The sequence below is a fragment of the Cydia pomonella genome, chromosome 17 (assembly GCF_033807575.1).
Source record: "Cydia pomonella isolate Wapato2018A chromosome 17, ilCydPomo1, whole genome shotgun sequence".
In the NCBI taxonomy this organism is placed as follows: Eukaryota; Metazoa; Arthropoda; class Insecta; order Lepidoptera; family Tortricidae; genus Cydia; species Cydia pomonella.
The window spans coordinates 9,542,153-9,561,177 of record NC_084719.1 but is presented as its reverse complement, the minus strand read 5'-3'; the positions used below and the strand labels follow the sequence as shown (position 1 = coordinate 9,561,177).

Here is a 19,025-nt window from a genome sequence, read left to right as displayed (position 1 = left end):
ATGAACTTGGTATGTTCCGAAAATACTTTTTCTCAAACTTGTAATGAAATGTTGACATGACTTACTTCAAATTAGGTCCGGAAATACTACATATCAGGTGCGATGAGTGAAGATGATATGTAAAGGAATTTCATACAGCCTTACACACCTAGGCCTGTAAGGCAACCTTCTTTTGTTTTTAAACGTCAAATTATGGCACGTCTTGGCATTCAACCGTAAAAAACCTATAAGCAAAATTCTGCCAGTATGCTTTTTTTTCCTTTTTTTGTCTTATTTCTTTATAGGGCTGTATCTCCTAAACCGTGCGTTGTAGCGTAAAAATAATCAAATTTTCGTTCCCCTTTCGGTATCAACAAAAAACGCAAAAAAGAAAGAAAAAGATAAAAATTATATGGCCGTAGACATACGGACGAGACAGCACTATGAGTTTGTAGAGCGACATCCCGTTCACACCTGTCATTCCGTACGGAAACCGAATGAAAATTCCGTATATATGTGGCCAGCCTTATGTTGCTCGAGGACTCGTTGCTTTGCTTTTTCTTATCTGTGGCGCGTCGTGTAATTGTAAGAATGGTGTGTAGAATTAAAATGATTTTATATTAAATTAAAGAGGCATGAAATACACAATAATAATCAATATGCTTCTAGGATAACGTAGTGTTGAATTGACTTTGCAACCAATATTATAACTCGTGTTTAATATGATTAATTTTAAGGATAACAAGAATAAATCTGCACTCAGTACAAGATGGGCCCAAATGTCGAAACAGGAACAAATTATAGAGAGGAAAAAGATGGAAATACAGGCGAAACTAGAGGCTCAAAAGCAGGCTGCTGCTTTGGCAGCACAAGCGAAGTTAACAAAGTATGTATTTTCTATTTGCTTAGCACTTTTTCTCTTAAATGTGAGGTTGGAGGTTGGAGGTATGTTCTGTTTCTGTAGGGGAGGTGTGTTCAGGAAGTAGGTGGTCTCTAGTTTCAGGGTCAATTATTTGGACATGTTACAATGGCTTTGAATCTTCTAAAGTCGTTTAATTAATTTAATGCCAGTTGGATTATAACATCATTATACAATACAATACAAAGAACCTTGATTACACATCTCAATAGAAGAAAAGAATACAAAAGAAAACAGAAACACCAGCAGAGAAGACGTAAACATTAGGCGGTCTTATCGCTGAAAAGCGATCTCTTCCAGTTTCAGCTTCCAGACAACCTTTAGATTATTACTATTATCGAAAGGGTTGGTTTTCTCAGCTCTAGGCTGGTAATCAGCTACATTTACGGGTTATTTACCAAGTAAATGCAGCGGGGGTTGTTGAATTTAAGTTGTTTCCGGGGTATTATTTTCTGTGTCAAGTTGCATAAATTTTCTCACAATTTGGCATGTATTGAATATAGCGGCTTTTTGTAGAATAGTGTAGATATACAATTTTAGATCTAGTAATTTTAAACTATGGTGAAGGTGTTTTGGGATGACGCCTGTTGTGGATAAAACTTTCTCTTGTCTCCATATCCTAGTAACTTCGTCTTTTAGTTCTGCGTATTTTGTTATTTTCTCTGTGATGGTCTTTTGTATATTGTGTGTGTTAGGGACTGAGATGTCTACAGGGCGACTGGTAAATCGACCTATTCCTTGAAAGGGGTTATTCTAGAGCTCATTTACAATGTTTTTGGCCCTATCAACTAGGGGTCCAAAATTAATGGTTTTCGAGTTATACGAGTTTTAAGTTTTTTCCGGAAAAACGCCACCTTGCGACCTAAAAATGCCAATTAAAAAAAAGTACATGCGTTAGGATGATTACTTTTTATTTATCTTGTAGCCAGTGAACACAGCAATACTTTGAATTAAAAAAACTGACTAAAAATTAAGTCAGTCTTGAAAAATAAAAGGTTAGAAATTAAAAGTTTAAGATTTTTTAATGGTTCTTTTCACATCAAGGACGATTCCTCAAAAAAATGTTTATGACAGTTCACGTAAAAATTACAAAAATGAATTTCGTAACTCATAAGCTTTCTGAAAAGGTAAAAATGTTGGCATGTTTTAATAAATTATTAAAAATAATAACCTTAATAACAGAGCAGGTAGCTGGCGTGCTGGGAGCGTATGACCCGAAATCGGTTTGTTTGTGCAAAGTCAAACTTTAATCCTTAGTTATCTTTTGAGTTTCAAGGTCAGGATTGTTCGTATGTTATGATGCAATTAATAAATGAAAGTAATAATAATAAAGGAAAGTATTCGGAAGTGTTCGCGATTAACCGAGGCTTCATTATCAGTATCCATTTAGTAATCTGTCAGTAACTTTCAACTATCCTTCCAATTCGGACCTTTTGTTTGTTTCTTTATCAAATGGCGGCTTACCAATTTGAAGAATACGCAGATATCCTGTATTGTTACGGATTTGCTGACGGTGACGCTGCTGCAGCACGGAGAGAATATCAACGACGATTTCCAAATCGCCGTTTACCTGACGTCGGTGTGTTTGGTACGACTTATCGACGTATTCGAGAAACGGGATCAGTTCAACGACGACAAGCTGATGCTGGAAGACCTCCAGTTCATAATCCTGTTGAAGAGGAACAAATACTGGACTTGACATAAAAACGCACAAACAAACCAAGTTTTGGTTAGGCATTCTTAATTATTATTACTTTCATTAATTAATTACATGGTATCGCTGGAGCGACATGGTGGAGGCGGATCTGCGCGAGCTTCGAGTCGACAATTGGCGAGAGGTCGCACAGGACCGAGAAAAGTGGCGCTGTCTTGTGTCGGAGGCCAAGTCTCATTTTGGGTCGCTGAGCCAACGGAGTAAGTAAGTAAGTAAGTAATTAATTACATGTCCGAACTTGTCCGAATACCTACCGAAGTGAACCTGTGCTGACCTTAAACCTCAACAGATAACAAAGGATTAAGATAAGATAAGTCACAAGTAGCACAAACAAACCGTTTTCGGATCATACGCTCCCAGCACGCCAGCTACCTGCTCTGTTATTAAGGTTATTATTTTTAATAATTTATTAAAACATGCCAACATTTTTACCTTTTCAGAAAGCTTATGAGTTACGAAATTCATTTTTGTAATTTTTACGTGAACTGTCATAAACATTTTTTTGAGGAATCGTCCTTGATGTGAAAAGAACCATTAAAAAATCTTAAACTTTTAATTTCTAACCTTTTATTTTTCAAGACTGACTTAATTGTTAGTCAGTTTTTTTAATTCAAAGTATTGCTGTGTTCACTGGCTACAAGATAAATAAAAAGTATTCATCCTAACGCATGTACTTTTTTTTTTATTGGCATTTTTAGGTCGCAAGGTGGCGTTTTTCCGGAAAAAACTTAAAACTCGTATAACTCGAAAACCATTAATTTTGGACCCCTAGTTGATAGGGCTAAAAACATTGTAAATGAGCTCTAGAATAACCCCTTTCAAGGAATAGGTCGATTTACCAGTCGCCCTGTATGAGGTAAGTGGTCTTTATTTTGTCTATTAAAGTGATATCTGGTCTATTATAGTGGATGGTGCGATCTGTCAGTATAGAGCGGTTGTAGTATAATTTGTGCGTTGTGTTCTCCAGAACTACCTGTGGGTTATATTTGTAGTATGGTGTATGGTTGTTTTGAATAAGATTATGTTTGTGTGCTAGATTTTGATGAATGATGTTTGCAATTTGATTGTGTCTGTGTGTGTAGTCTGTCTGTGTAAGTGTTGTACATGCTCCGGTTATGTGTTGTATGGTTTCCGATTGGGTGTGACATCTACGGCATTTTTATGATGTATTTTCGGTAGTTTTTTGTGTTAACTATTTGGTCCTGAATTGCGATAATGAAGCCTTCTGTTTCTGGGAACAAACTACCTATTTTCAGCCAAGTGTTTGATGCAGTAGTATCTATGTGGGTTTGTTCTATGTCGTGATGTCGTCCGTGAAGTACCTTTTTCTTCCAGTTGTCCATCTGTTTCGTTTGTGGATCCTTATCGAGATTTCGCGTTTCAGGTAGTTGGTTTACATTAAGTGGGGTGTAGTTGAGGTCATTTTGGACTATTGTTTTATGTATATTGCTTGTGTGTGATTTAGTGTGAAAGAATATGTGTAAGCTGTATATTTGTTTTTGCCATAGGTGGCTGATGTTTATCATGCCCCTACCTCCATTGTTCCTTTTAATAGTGAGTCTCTCTACTGCAGATTTAGGGTGTAAGTGTTTGTGTTTTGTTAATGTTGTGCATGTGGTTCGTTCTATAGCTTTTATATCAGTTTTGGACCATTTTATAACTCCAAATGAGTATGTTAAGATGGGGATGGCGTAAGTATTTATGGCTTTAATTAATTTTTTTCCAGATAGTTGTGATTTGCATATTTTATTGAGTCTGTTTTTGTATTCACTACTTAATGTTTGTTTGGTTGTAGTATGGTCCAAGCCCTTCAACTGTTTGTATCCTAGATATTTGTATAGGTAATTTGTTTCCAGTGCTGTTATAGTGTTATTGTCGTCTAAATTATAGTCCCCTGGTTGTATTTTTCCTTTCACTATGTGTACTGTTTTACATTTTTCTATGCCGAATGCCATGTTTATATCGTTACTAAATTGTGCTGTGATATCTACTAATTTCTTCATGTCTTTTTCTGTCTTGGTGTATAACTTAATGTCGTCCATATATATGAGGTGTGATATGTGTGTATTTGTTGGAGTGTTCCTGAATTTGTATCCGACTCGGCTTTGGTTCAGTACACTGACCTATCACCATAAATACCTCAAAAACGAAAGTTGCAACCTTTAGATAGCGAAAATTAATAAATTTACTCTTGTCAGTACTGTAGTATGTGTTGTAAATGCATTAATAGGAACCTATCACATAATACACAGAAATCAAACAAAATACCATACATATCAAAATAATAAAAGTTAGGTCATGGACAGCATGGACTGTCTCTTTTTATACGTAGACCGAGAGAATCATATTGTCTTTGTATTACGCTAATGCTAGCACACAAAAGAAAGGGATGAGTAAAGTTATATTTATTCTTATTTACTGACAAATTCAGAAAGAAGAAAGAAATTGAAGCGGTGGTGACCGAGTGGATATGACGTCCGACTTTCAATCCGGAGGTCGCGGGTTCAAATCCTGGCTCGTACCAATGAGTTTTTCGGAACTTATGTACGAAATAGCATTTGATATTTACCACTAGCTTTTCGGTGAAGGAAAACATCGTGAGGAAACCTGCATACATCTGCGAAGAAATTCAAAGGTGTATGTGAAGTCCCCAATCCGCATTGGGCTAGCTTGGGGACTATAGTCCGAGCCCTCTCGCACATGAGAGGAGGCCTGAGCCCAGCAGTGGGACGTATATAGGCTGAATTATTATTATTATTACTGACAAATTTGGTTTGCCAGACTATACATAAATTAATACATGTACTACAGTGCCAACCATAACCAGATAAAAGTATGAAGGATGAGATAAAAAGTGTAGTTTGTTTAAGTAGGTCCGTATTTCCGCCTAGGCCCATGCCCACAAGGCCTACGGGCCTAGGTAACCTAGCAATGCTTTTGAAATGGAGAAATGGGCCCCCCTAAATTCTAAGTGCCATAAAAAGTGCCTGAGTTTAAGTAGTCTCTAGAAAGAGTCGAAGTCTTCAAAATAATCGGAGAGACAGACGGACATGACGCATCTATAAGGGTTCCGTTTTTTGCCATTTGGCTACGGAATCCTAAAAATGTATGAGCAAAATTACCATTCTCATGAAACACAATCCTATTATTATCCTAAAATTTTCAGTTTAGGTTCAAAAGACGACAAGAACCCTTCAAACATCTTCTCCAATGATGGCAGCTTCATGAGCCAGTACAAGGCTTTGCTAGACAAACAAAAGCAGGAGAAGGAAGAGAAAGAGAGACAAGCAAAGCAAGAAGAAACTAAAGCTATGGCTGCCAGCATGCCGGAATATTCTGAGGCTCCTCATGAAGAACAGAAGGATTATTCGCACCATGACCATATTGAGAGACGGAGGTCAGACAAAGGCAGCAGGTATTTGATGTGATTCAACAAATTTAACTTTTTCTGCTTTATATAACATATCCTTAGTTCACTATTTAAATAATAAATACATAAATAAATTAAAATTGTTTATTTCAGACAAAATCCATCGGATGACAACTATAAAAAAGTCTGTTTTTAGTGAAAATTCAAAAGGGAAAATACATTACTATCTCTAAATATCTCTAGTAACCTTTTTAAAATTACCTAATTGTCCTCTTTACTACTTTACGAGTTATTGATTCACTGTCTTAGCTTACACTCGTTACATCTAAAGTTGTAATCAAAGAATATATAATATAATATAATAATAATAAAGCCATTTATTCCGAACTATATACATTTCAAATGAGTTTTTTATTTTATAGTATATCCCTCAGTTCGGTGTGCCGTAAGGCATAGGCCTCCTCCAACAATAAAATAATAGAATGTCCTTACAAAATTGTGAACTAATACAATAAAATAAAAATAAAAACACCATCTAAATAAAATAAAAATACTTTACTCATGCTTTTCTCTTCCTATTATATTAGTCCTATGTCAAGACAGTGGTGTAGCAGTCCCTTGAAGGTGACACATTAAATTGTCACCATCAGATTTATTTAGTACCATAAAAGTAACAACTGCTTACATTTGGACAACGCTAATTTAGGTATACATATATTATATATGCACTAAAGGCTAAAGGGATGTTCAAAATACTTAATGAAGTTAAATATTTTTAGTATAAATTTTATTTGTTTCAGAGATAGACGTAGATGGAGTGACAGAGGCAAGAACCGTAATAATAGTCCAATGGATGACAGAAGGCAATCAGACAACATCCCACCGTTGATGCAAATTCCATTCATGCCACCAGACCAAGACCCAAACCATGATAACTGGCAGGGAAACAGAGACCCTAACTCTAACGGAGAAGGGGTTGAAGGCATGGGATATCCAGATTCTAATATGAGACATATGATGAGACCAGGCCCGAATATGGGTCCTAGAGGTCCTGGACCAAACATGGGCCCTGGACCTGGACTGAATATGGGACCTAGACCAGGAATTAACATGGGACCTGGTCCAATGATGGGACCAGGGGGTCCCAACATGCCCCCAATGCCACCAGGTGGACCTATGCCTCCCGGAGGACCTATGCCTCCCGGAGGACCTATGCCTCCCGGAGGACCTATGCCTCCCGGAGGACCTATGCCTCCTGGAGGACCTATGCCGCCTTTCATGGGCGGCCCTCCTAACTACCCAATGCCTCCTAATTGGGGTCCTAATGGACCAGGTGGACCCTGCGGTCCGGGCCCTATGCCTCCGAACATGTGTGGCCCTAATGGTCCAATGCCGCCTTTCTTCGGCCCGCCTTTCCCCCAAATGCGCCCCAATGGTCCACCTGGCCCGCCTGGTCCTCCCAGACCTCCCGGCCGTCCAAACTCTATGATGCCCCCAAATTCAATGAATAATGGCAACATGCCATTCATGGGTCGTCCTCCATTCGGTCCCAATGCCCCGAACTTCAACAACGGCAATGGCAACATGCCGTTTATGCCACCAAATATGATGCCGCCAAACAGCATGCCCAATAACATGCCACCTAGTAACATGCCTCCTAGCAATATGCCTCCAAGTAGCATATCTTTACACAATATACCTGAACCAAAGCCTTTGGATTCAATGCCGGAGATGAACCTACAGAACATTCCCCCGCCCTTGCCGCAGCTCAGTCACATTCCATCGCCCAAGGACGAACCAACATCACCAGCAAATCAAGGTATTATGATTTTCAAAATAAGCGTTATTAATTTATGCTAGTATAGTTTCTGCAACTCGTCTTTGAAGTTTTGATGAATTGGCTAAAAGCTAAGCTTCTTGACAAACCATTTTGTTGTTAGAGTTTCATTTGTAAAGCCAAAGGCCATGTTATAATTATTAAACCACTCAAATTGATCTGCAATCAAGGCCACTATTCTTATTAAAGTTATTAATGTTATAATGGGTGGTCGATTTTTGTATGGACAAAATAATATTTAAAATCATACCTCCATACAAATCTATTTGCAATCAGTTTCCAGGGAAGAAAACCTATTAAAATACTTTATAGCCAAAAAGGTCTAGTTCACGGAGAATATAATCACTAAACTAAAGATTTGAAACAGTATAGCATAATCTTTATAAAGTTTATTTCTGTTAGGACAATATCTTACATTTGTGAATTACTCTAAAATGGCTGTACCTATAACATTGTATTCATGAGACGACTTTGTAGAAGGAATATCTTCTAATCGTCGACCACCCTGTCACTTAACTTCATAATGTGGGATAGGATAACACTTCATAGATAGGCAAGGTAGGCGTGGCCACTAGACGTTGTTGTTGACTCGTGGTGTGCAGTTTCCTCTGCAGATTGGCCGCCGTCGGTGCTCCGCGCTGCCACGGAGGTCGCCAGGAACGGCGACCACTGGGAAAATGTCCTGAAGGCAATTCACTCACAAGACCAAAATATGTGGTAAAACTCTTGCCACTGTAGCCTTGTCCCTACAGGATACGTGCTGTATTCTTTTTTTATTATATTATTTTTCTACAATCGAGTGTGATTGGTGCAGTGTTATAAGAAAGTTTAGAAAGTGTATACTCTTATTTGGTAAATAGACTCAACTTTCTATTTACTGGCTTAAATATTAAGATCTGATGAACCTAAACCTAATGTGATTTCCAGACCTGCTATGGTTGAATTTCATCTGCCATCATCAGACCAATGTGTAACATATTATATTTCATTTTCATCAGGCTAACAATTATTATGTATATAATAAAATTTAAAGCCTAATTGAACATCGGAGTAAGTTGCAATACTTCATATATGTATAAGTATATAGGTAACTTTAATATTAATTTATACGATAAAAATATTTTTACCCTACAAAAAAAAAAATTGGAAAATGTTTTGCTGATTCAACCAAACTTTTCGTGTCAGAATAGTAGCGTAGCGTAGATGCCGCTGTCTCTATCTGATATCGTCTTAATATTTTAGTTATATTTCGGTGTTTGAAAAACGTGCTCGCTAAGAAAGGTTAGCGTGTTTAGAGGTAACAAAGCTATTTACCAAATAAGAGAAGTAAAGCGATGTCAACCGAACCAATAACTCAGTTTTATAATACTGCACTAAAACTATAGGTTGTAAGCCTAATCTAAAGCATCCTTTAGCCTTTCTCTCTTTACCAAATAATTCTAAAGGTCCATATATTTCCAGGTTCCTTCATAATACGAATTCGAACGAGTACAAGGAATTCCGGGAGCTAGTGGAAAAGTTCCGGAGGGAGAGCCCAGAGAAGAAACCTGAGGTCAAACCTGAGGATGTGTATGAGCCCGAGTTCTGCTTGGATGATGATTATGACAGTGATGACGATTACAAGGCAGCAGATAAAAAGTTTAGGTAAGATATAGCAACTGACAATTTGTAAGCCTTTATTGTTCCAAGTCACTTAAAGGGTTATGGAGCAAGCTATGCTCGAGGTTTCTCTGCGAGAAGAGAACCAAGGTGGTTGACATAGCTCAGAGAGTAGCTACACTAAAATGGCATTGGGCCGATTGGGCGGGACCCATTGCAAGTAGGACCGACGGCCGGTGGGGCGAAAAGGTTCTTGAGTGGCATAATAGGTTGATTTCGGACTGTAGCTGAGCGCCTCAATTGACGTCTTTGGCGGTCAGAAGGTTAAAGAGTATTCTTTATGGTATAGTCATCTGCAGAGATAAATATAATAGTCCCCGTGACAAACTAAGCATAATTATTCAGGGAGTCCACTTTCTGAAATGTGAGTCAAAGTCAGAATAACTAAAGATGATCATGGAAAGTCATGGAAATACTGAAGAAGAATAATGTTCCAAGAAAACAATTAAACAGTTCCACAAAAAACTACTGCATTATCTAAAGTACATACAAATATTTGAAATCCGAATAGTGAACATAGTTTTTAATTACTATCGAAAATTCAAAACAAATAAAAATTACAGAAAGAACCCTGTATTTCTATTTCAGTTTTGGCGGCCAAGACTCCCAAAAACCCTGGAACCAGTTCAACCTCGGCAACTCAGTGAAACGCGAGGCGGCGAGCTCACAGAGCGACGATGAATCTGAGAGCAAGCGAGAGCGCCGCAAGAAGAAATCTCGCTGGGGCGATGAGCCTCCCGTGGCGGATATCAAGCCCCCGGGCGTAGTGGCTCCGTTACCGCCCGGCATGGCGCCTTTCCAGCCCGGTATGCCGCCAATGCCGCCCGGTATGCCACCGATGCCGCCCGGTATGCCACCGATGCCACCTCTACCAGGTATGATACATAAGTTACATCTACAGATTAAATAATGCTGGTAATGTGTAAGAGATATAAAAAAAGCGACAAGAAGCCGGAGAATAAGTGAGAAACACGAGGAACCCTTGCTGGAGACGAACTCCCACGTGCTAAACGCTAATAATGCCGTCACGCTTAGGTACACGCGCGTATTTTGCATTTTAACAATTTTGCCACAATTTTTTTGTTTTTGTTTGGCGTGGCGTTCAAAAGGTTAAAACTCCCTCCTATACCACACAGTGCGCGATCATTTAGGTACTAGTGTGCGAGGGTGAAAGTAGCCGTGGGTATCATATCAAACAGTTCTTGGCCATTGTACAAGCGGCAGAACACATAAGGAGGGAAGGTCTCTGTGTGAATTTAGCAAAATTCTAATCAATAATCCTACACAAGATTGGAGTATAACATATCAAAGAGAATTTGAAATAGAGGTGTATTGTCAAAGAAAATTTTGTAGCGACGTAAATTTACTGTCATCTATCGACACATAATTAAAACTTTTAGAACGCTATTTGACTTTCATCCTTATTCTTTCACTGATGTGTTTAATTTGTTAAATATCAAAAAGTGGCGCCATCTAATTATGTGTTGAAAGATATTTCAAATTCTCTTTGATACATATTGAGTTCTCAAATTACTTCTTACTTCCTGTGGCGCTACAACGCCTTTTTTGGGTCTTGGCCTCCTCTACAATGCTTTTCATTATTTCCAATCCTTCGTCTTCTTCCACCAATAACCCTCCGGTTGTCTAAGCGCTGATTAGTGCGAATGGATTTAAACCTATTGTATTAAACAGTGGATTTAAATTCACGCGCACTGATCAGTGCTTAGACAAACGAAGGGATAAACTTCAATTTGCGTCCTTTCCCATCTTTCGAAGATCATTTTCCACGCAGTCTACCCACCGTTTAATTGGCTAGCCTTTTGGTCTCTTTTGTTGGGGTTTCTACTTAGTCAAATTAAAATGGAGCTGGTCGGGACATGTTACCAGGCCTTTGCCTGGCAGCAACATGTCCAGCAGCAAGCAGAGCGATGGTAGATGGGCCAAAATGTTAACGAAATGGTAGCCGCTTTCAGACGAAAGGAGTGCCTGGCGTCCCTTGCCTCGTTGGGTGGACGACATTCGGAAGATTGCGGGTCACTTCTGGATGAGATTGGCTCAGGACCGGGATAAGGGGCTTACTCGAAGAGAGGCCTATGCCTATGCTCCGTAGTGGGCGATAAAAGGCTCATATGATGATGATATGATAATTCACGCTTGATACCGGCATTCTTTCTGGGTGGCTCGCTCAACGCAGACGCTGTGCCTTACGGAACCTGGCTATGGTTGAGTACATAAATTATTACTTAACTTGTTACAGGGCTAAAGCTGGCTAAAGTAGAAGAGGATGGCTTAAAACTCACAAACGTGAACCGGTCCAACCCGGCTCTGATGCAGTATGCCATGACGAACTATGGAACAATAAACTTGAGCGCCGAGGATTGGAAGAAGTGTGAAGACAACTTCAAACTAAATCTGCTGTTCCAGGTATGTTTGAGTATTCCAGAACAAATTTCTTATACTAACTATTTCACCACACCCGCTCAGAAAAGCTCTCTTTATTCTAGAAATCAGTGTGCAAATGTAAAGATGCAGTTATGCTCTAGGTGTCCAAGTTTTGAATGATTTCTCCACGTAAGGATGTTTTATTAATTTGAATTTGATGTTTAAAGTCTTACTACTAATTAGTTTGCGTTCATTAGGTGTACAATTTTGTTTGTTTATGTCTACCTTACAGCTTAACGCGGGTATCTTATCACGATAAGCAAGACAGCGCTATGTTCGAATATAGCGATGTCTCGCTCGCACAATGGAGAGGCGTGCGGATCCGCATTCAATGTGAAGTGTCTTGCGCTCGTACTTGTTCTGTAGCAAAAAGAATTGATTGTATAGAATGGTAAAGTTTAAGGAAAAAACTTGCTCCTTATTTTGACATCCAATACAGATGGCGCTGTACTACGCCATATGTTTAGCGGTCACTGAATTGTCAAACGTCAACTTTTGACAATTAGAATTACCGCAAAATATATGGAGCTGTACAGCGCCATCTCGTTTACTTGACAAATTCGAAGCAAGAAAGTGTCTTGGATTTTACACATCTTACTTAATCAATGTATCTTTGTCTGTAGGCATATTTGCTCCGACCGACTACTATAATTTGTTGCAGGACATGTTGAAAAAGAGGCAGGAAGTAGAACGCCTGGCTTCATCAGGCAAGCACAAGTACGAATACGATAGTGATGAAGATACCGCTGAAGGCACATGGGAACATAAGTATGTTCTTTTTATTACTAGTAGCTATTGACCGTCTCATATGATGGCGGATTAATCGCACTGGTTCACTCTAAACCTATTAACTTTTGCTTTAAAGAAACATACAACCATTGATTAGTGAAAATTGAAAAAGTCTCCCTAATAAGTGCTTCGAATTTAAAAGTTTTTGTAGATGGCGCTTTATACCTCCGTACATTAAGTTATGTGGTGTATCTGGATGCAAAAACTGGACTGTGACAAAGCAGTTACTATAAAACATATAGCGCAGGACAGCGCCATCCATCTATTTCAGCTGTCAAATTAGGAGTTTTTTCTTAGAACAGCACTTCCCAAACTATGGGTTGCGGCCCATTGGTGGGTCGCGAGTGAAATTTCAGTGGGCCCTCTGAAATGTAAGACGACATGCCGACCAATTGGGTTAACAGCCGGTACTAATAATATTTCATGCTCGCTATTTAAGACAGCCATGAAGTGGGTCCCGTATTTGGCAGTTTTTTTAGGTGGGTCGGAGCACAGTCATCTTTGGGAACCACTGTCTTAGAGTTATACTTCTACAATGAATAACTCTTTGGTATGATAATGTGCGTGGTTTTAAGGTTACGCGCAAAAGAAATGTACGCGACGGAGAAGTGGGCCGACGAACTCACGAAACAAGCAGCCGGAAAACATCACATCGGAGACTTCTTGCCCCCAGAAGAACTGAAGAAGTAAGCATTTTATCAACGTTTAATTCAGTGATCGAAATACCAGTGTTATTATTGCACTAAACTACACACGTTACATGTGATATTAACTCTTGATAATGAAAAATTGGCTACCAAGCAATAGGGTAGCAACAGAATAAAAAAATAACACAATTTATTTTCTTGAATTTGTATGTACTTTAATTTCAATTCACTACAGTTTTCGAAACCTGGCGTTCGTATCTAATTCGCAGGACTACGACCTGTAGGGAAACAGTAGGCTGGCCAAAAGTCCATTAAAGGGGCTTACTGATTAGTATAGTGGGCCCCTTTTGGAATCTAAAACTACATTATTTTTATGAATTTGTACCTTAACACAAGAGCAACCGCTAAATCTTTCGTGGGCGTGTTTTATTGTGCTGTATGTGCACTAACGCACATTAAAGTACATGAATGAGAGAGGCAAGGTTGAGGAAAATTGTTCACATTTTTATCGCCGATCGCATCTTTACCATGAAACAAATTTCAGATTTATGGAGAAATATTCTGCCGTGAAAACTGGCAAGGAGCCAGACTTGAGTGACTACAAGGAGTTTAAACTGAAAGAGGATAATGTTGGTAAGAGAATTCGAGTTGTAAATGTGTATCAAGTTAGGAAAGTCCAAACAGCTTTTCTAACATTAGCATATGATACAATTTCGCTTCATTGTTAAGTACTTGAATAAAATTTGAATGTAAAACAAAATGTTCAGTTCAGTGTCTTTTTTTTCTTGCCAAACTTCGTAAGTTTGTTTGTAAGTAGCAAATAATAAAGATGTGTTTATCTTTACAAGGCCAAATAAACTAACTTAACACAGAAAATGTTTGCTTTATATATATATATATATATTTTTTTTTAATGAAATTTGTTTTAATATAAATAGATTCATAATCGATGGTTTATATCTCCATGCAAAAAGAAACACGCTGGGGCGCTAAAAACTAATGCAATGTTCGTACGAATGGATTAATCTAGGTTACTAGGCGCCAAAGGTTGTGATGACCAAGAAGATTTGAACGTCGGACGTAAATTTTTAAAATGCCAGTAAATAGAGGTTACGTGCAAGAACTGTAGGGGGCAGTACGGAAGCCTTCTGTTTATTGGCGCGAAGTGTGAATGTCAAGTTTACGCTTCCAATGTAGCCCACAAGATGGCAGAACCTACAAAGCACAAGAAAACGTACGTGAACTGTAGATGGCAGCACGTGCTTTGGCGTGAATGGTCAATGTACAGTTTATTATTTCGATTCAGGCCACAAGATGGCAGACCCTCCAACGCGCACGGCCCCTCTACTGGGACGTTCAATAAGTCACCTGCTATGACATGTCCACTTGTCCAGAGAACTTTACACTTTTGGCACTCGAGTGTGCATTCTTGTGATCTATTTGTGCCAAAAGGTAAACAATTTGTGAATGAAGATGTTTGTTTATATTTGTAACGACACTGAGCGTCATGCTTTAGAAATGTCTTTCAATATTTTGGAGATGATTCAAAATTTGGCTTTTAACATTATTAACTCTGAAAACTGATTAGTAGTACAAGTAGGGCGAGTCTTGGTCTAGACTGCATTTGTTAATGACCTGTCTTTCTAGGTTTCAAAATGCTGCAAAAGTTGGGCTGGAGCGAGGGCCAGGGACTCGGCGCGGAGGGCACTGGTATTGTCGACCCCATCAACAAGTTAGTACAATTCTCGTTAATTTCTATTATCGCGAATACTTTGTATACCTAAGCATATCATTTTGAATATAATAGAATAAAAGAAACATCATTCAAGAAACGCTTAAAATAAACTTAAGTAAAACATGAGACATGTATCAATAACATCGAGGGAACAGCAAAATATTTAGCTCAGCACGGTTCTGCCGATCTGCCGCTGACTCATGGCGTGCAAATTTTACAAAATTTTACTTATAACTAGGTTTTAGTTTTTTTTTCGCAGAAAGTAGCTCATTCGATATTACTTGGCATCATTCAAGGTCATATTTGACGCTTCAACAAAAGGCCCGACTTGGACAGGATATCCAGTTTGAATAAAGGTCTTTTTATTTGACCTGTAACTCGTCCCGTATTTACTACTACTACACTACTACTACTACTCGTCGTGGTACTAGAGTCAGACCAAGATAAGTTGGCAGCTATTTTCATAGCCCAGAGACTGCAAGTGTTATTTTAAACGTCAAACTTCTATGAAATTATGACGTTTACTTAACACTTGCACAGGCTGGGCTATCAAAATCGCTGCCAACAGTTATCTTGGTCTGACTCTAATACCTTGACCATACCGAATTTGGCACTTTACCTCGAAATTCTGTCAACAGGGCCAACCAGCCGGTCGCCAACATGGGCCTAGGCGCTTCCTCCTCCGACGTGGTGTCCCCTGATGACGACGAGTTTGACGCCTATAGGAAGCGCATGATGCTCGCTTACCGGTTCAGACCCAACCCTCTGGTAAGTACCCTATATCAGTACCACAACCAACCCATCGCGAACATGGAGCTAGAAGCTTCCTCCTCCGACGTGGTTTGTCCTGATGACGGGGTCGACGCCTACAGGAAGCGCATGATGCTCGCTTACCGGTTCAGACCCAACCCTCTGGTAAGTACCCTATATCAGTACCACAACCAACCCATCGCGAACATGGAGCTAGAAGCTTCCTCCTCCGACGTGGTTTGTCCTGATGACGGGGTCGACGCCTACAGGAAGCGCATGATGCTCGCTTACCGGTTCAGACCCAACCCTCTGGTAAGTACCCTATATCAGTACCACAACCAACCCATCGCGAACATGGAGCTAGAAGCTTCCTCCTCCGACGTGGTTTGTCCTGATGACGGGGTCGACGCCTACAGGAAGCGCATGATGCTCGCTTACCGGTTCAGACCCAACCCTCTGGTAAGTACCCTATATCAGTACCACAACCAACCCATCGCGAACATGGAGCTAGAAGCTTCCTCCTCCGACGTGGTTTGTCCTGATGACGGGGTCGACGCCTACAGGAAGCGCATGATGCTCGCTTACCGGTTCAGACCCAACCCTCTGGTAAGTACCCTATATCAGTACCACAACCAACCCATCGCGAACATGGAGCTAGAAGCTTCCTCCTCCGACGTGGTTTGTCCTGATGACGGGGTCGACGCCTACAGGAAGCGCATGATGCTCGCTTACCGGTTCAGACCCAACCCTCTGGTAAGTACCCTATATCAGTACCACAACCAACCCATCGCGAACATGGAGCTAGAAGCTTCCTCCTCCGACATGGTGTCCCCTGATGACGACGAGTTTGACGCCTATAGGAAGCGCATGATGCTCGCTTACCGGTTCAGACCCAACCCTCTGGTAAGTACCCTATATCAGTACCACAACCAACCCATCGCCAACATGGAGCTAGAAGCTTCCTCCTCCGACATGGTTTGTCCTGATGACGGGGTCGACGCCTACAGGAAGCGCATGATGCTCGCTTACCCTCGATATGCCCTCTGGGGAGTACCCTATATCAGTACCACAACCAACTGGTTGCCAACTTAATTTTGGATATATTTGTAAAAGGTTGTTTGTTTTCTAAATAAAAATAAAAAAAACTTGGAGCTATGAGCTTCCTCTTCCTTCCTGGTCCTGATGACGGGATCGACGCCTACAGGAAGCGCATGATGCTCTCTTACCGGTTCAGACCCAACCCTCTGGTAAGTACCCTATATCAGTACCACAACCAACCCATCGCCAACATGGAGCTAGAAGCTTCCTCCTCCGACATGGTTTGTCCTGATGACGGGGTCGACGCCTACAGGAAGCGCATGATGCTCGCTTACCCTCGATATGCCCTCTGGGGAGTACCCTATATCAGTACCACAACCAACTGGTTGCCAACTTAATTTTGGATATATTTGTAAAAGGTTGTTTGTTTTCTAAATAAAAATAAAAAAAACTTGGAGCTATGAGCTTCCTCTTCCTTCCTGGTCCTGATGACGGGATCGACGCCTACAGGAAGCGCATGATGCTCTCTTACCGGTTCAGACCCAACCCTCTGGTTACTATCCTATATCAGTACCACAACCAACCGGTCGCCAACATGGAGCTAGGAGCTACCTCCGACGTCCAGATGTCGTGTCCTGATGACGGGGTCGACTCCTTGATAATGCAAAATGCTGTAGCCGCAAATTTGACAGCGCTATACGTTATGTGGTAAATGTTAAATGATGTTTTCATTTGTTACAGAATAATCCTCGGCGACCATATTATTAAGTAAACTAGCTATAATTTTTGTCATTATACATTTAAAATCTTCGAGTTTTGTTATTCGTCCGAAATTAACATGTATGCATGATGAATTTTAACTGATGTAGTTCAGCTCCTGATTAGACAGTAAGTGCATATTTGGTATTAAAAACATTAGCTTGTATTCAGATATTTTTGAGTAATTTTGTCTGTCATTATTACTTTGTATATTTGATTGTGACCGTATTACATATAAAAGGATCTACAGACGACCGCACCGGACTGCGACCTTGATTCGGTCCGGCGCCCGTTCGATCGTGTGTAAGGCAGCAATAAAGAAGAGAAGAAAGAGATTAAGAAAAATAAGAAAGAAAGAGAAGAATAAGAAAGAGATTTTTGACCGCACCAAGGTCGCAGTCTGGTGCGGCCGTCTGTAGACACTTCAATGAAAAGAAAAGTACAAAACATACTATATACTATATAATTAAGTATATATTAACTATAATGTTATATACGTATATTATTTAACCGACTCGACTGCCGAAGAAGAGGTTATTCAAGTATGTTTACGTGTATTTGTGGCACAGCCTTAGCCCAAATGTCTTGACGGATTTTAAACAGAGATGCCGCTAGATTTTGTATCGTATTCGTGGGTGTGACGCATGCTGTGGTATTTTACTTATTTTAAAGTTAGAATCCGGTCCCAATCCACAGGTGGTAGGTAGCTATTTGTTGAAAATTGTGTAATAGTACATTACGATACAAGTGCGAAAAATTGGAAATTCGAAACATGTGGCGATAAATTAAAACACGACCGAAGGGAGTGTTTTAAATCGACACGAGTTGCGAATTACCTATTCGCACATGTATCGTACAACGTTTTACAGTACATATGGCCCTTTAAATGTTCGACACAGTAACGTAATATGTTAATTTTCGTACTAGTGCGGTAAAGTAGCACCATATGTACTGTAAAAAATATTAATGTAACTTAAGTATTTCAGAACTGTAACTACATTCATGTAGGTATTTAATTGTAAGTACAATTAATAAAGTAATTACGTTTTTTTGGGGCCAAATTATAATGGCGCACTAGGGATTGTATAAACATGTAATTGTTCAGTCGTTTAGCTCCCAAGTTTATCAAAGAATAAGGTTAATTCAACTAATGGCATCATACTTACCTTATGTATAAATATTTAGCACAATTTGTTGCATACTTTCATAAAAAATACATACTTACATTTTAAACCGTCTTTTACTAAGTACTTTTGGCAACACGCCACAAATTTCCTATCAATATCCGCTTCCTGTTATTAATATGCTTAAAAATATTTGTGCCGTGCTGTGGACAAACCCAAGGGTTATTTGGCGCTGACGCCATCTGTTATACAAATGCAACGCT

At 39.7% G+C, this 19,025-nt stretch overlaps 1 protein-coding gene across 1 annotated transcript; it reads left to right on the top strand.

The window, feature by feature from the left end:
• On the top strand, positions 1 to 18,871 carry LOC133526807 (uncharacterized). The gene is made up of 14 exons (XM_061863598.1): positions 1 to 573; positions 717 to 865; positions 5,779 to 6,027; positions 6,783 to 7,801; positions 8,422 to 8,536; positions 9,281 to 9,463; positions 10,067 to 10,353; positions 11,736 to 11,902; positions 12,582 to 12,688; positions 13,285 to 13,395; positions 13,901 to 13,989; positions 15,004 to 15,088; positions 15,730 to 16,744; positions 17,621 to 18,871. The coding sequence occupies exons 1-14, from the start codon at positions 508 to 510 to the stop codon at positions 17,645 to 17,647; spliced, it is 3,669 nt and encodes a 1,222-aa protein (XP_061719582.1). The 5' UTR covers positions 1 to 507; the 3' UTR covers positions 17,648 to 18,871.
• Positions 18,872 to 19,025: the final 154 nt, after the last annotated feature.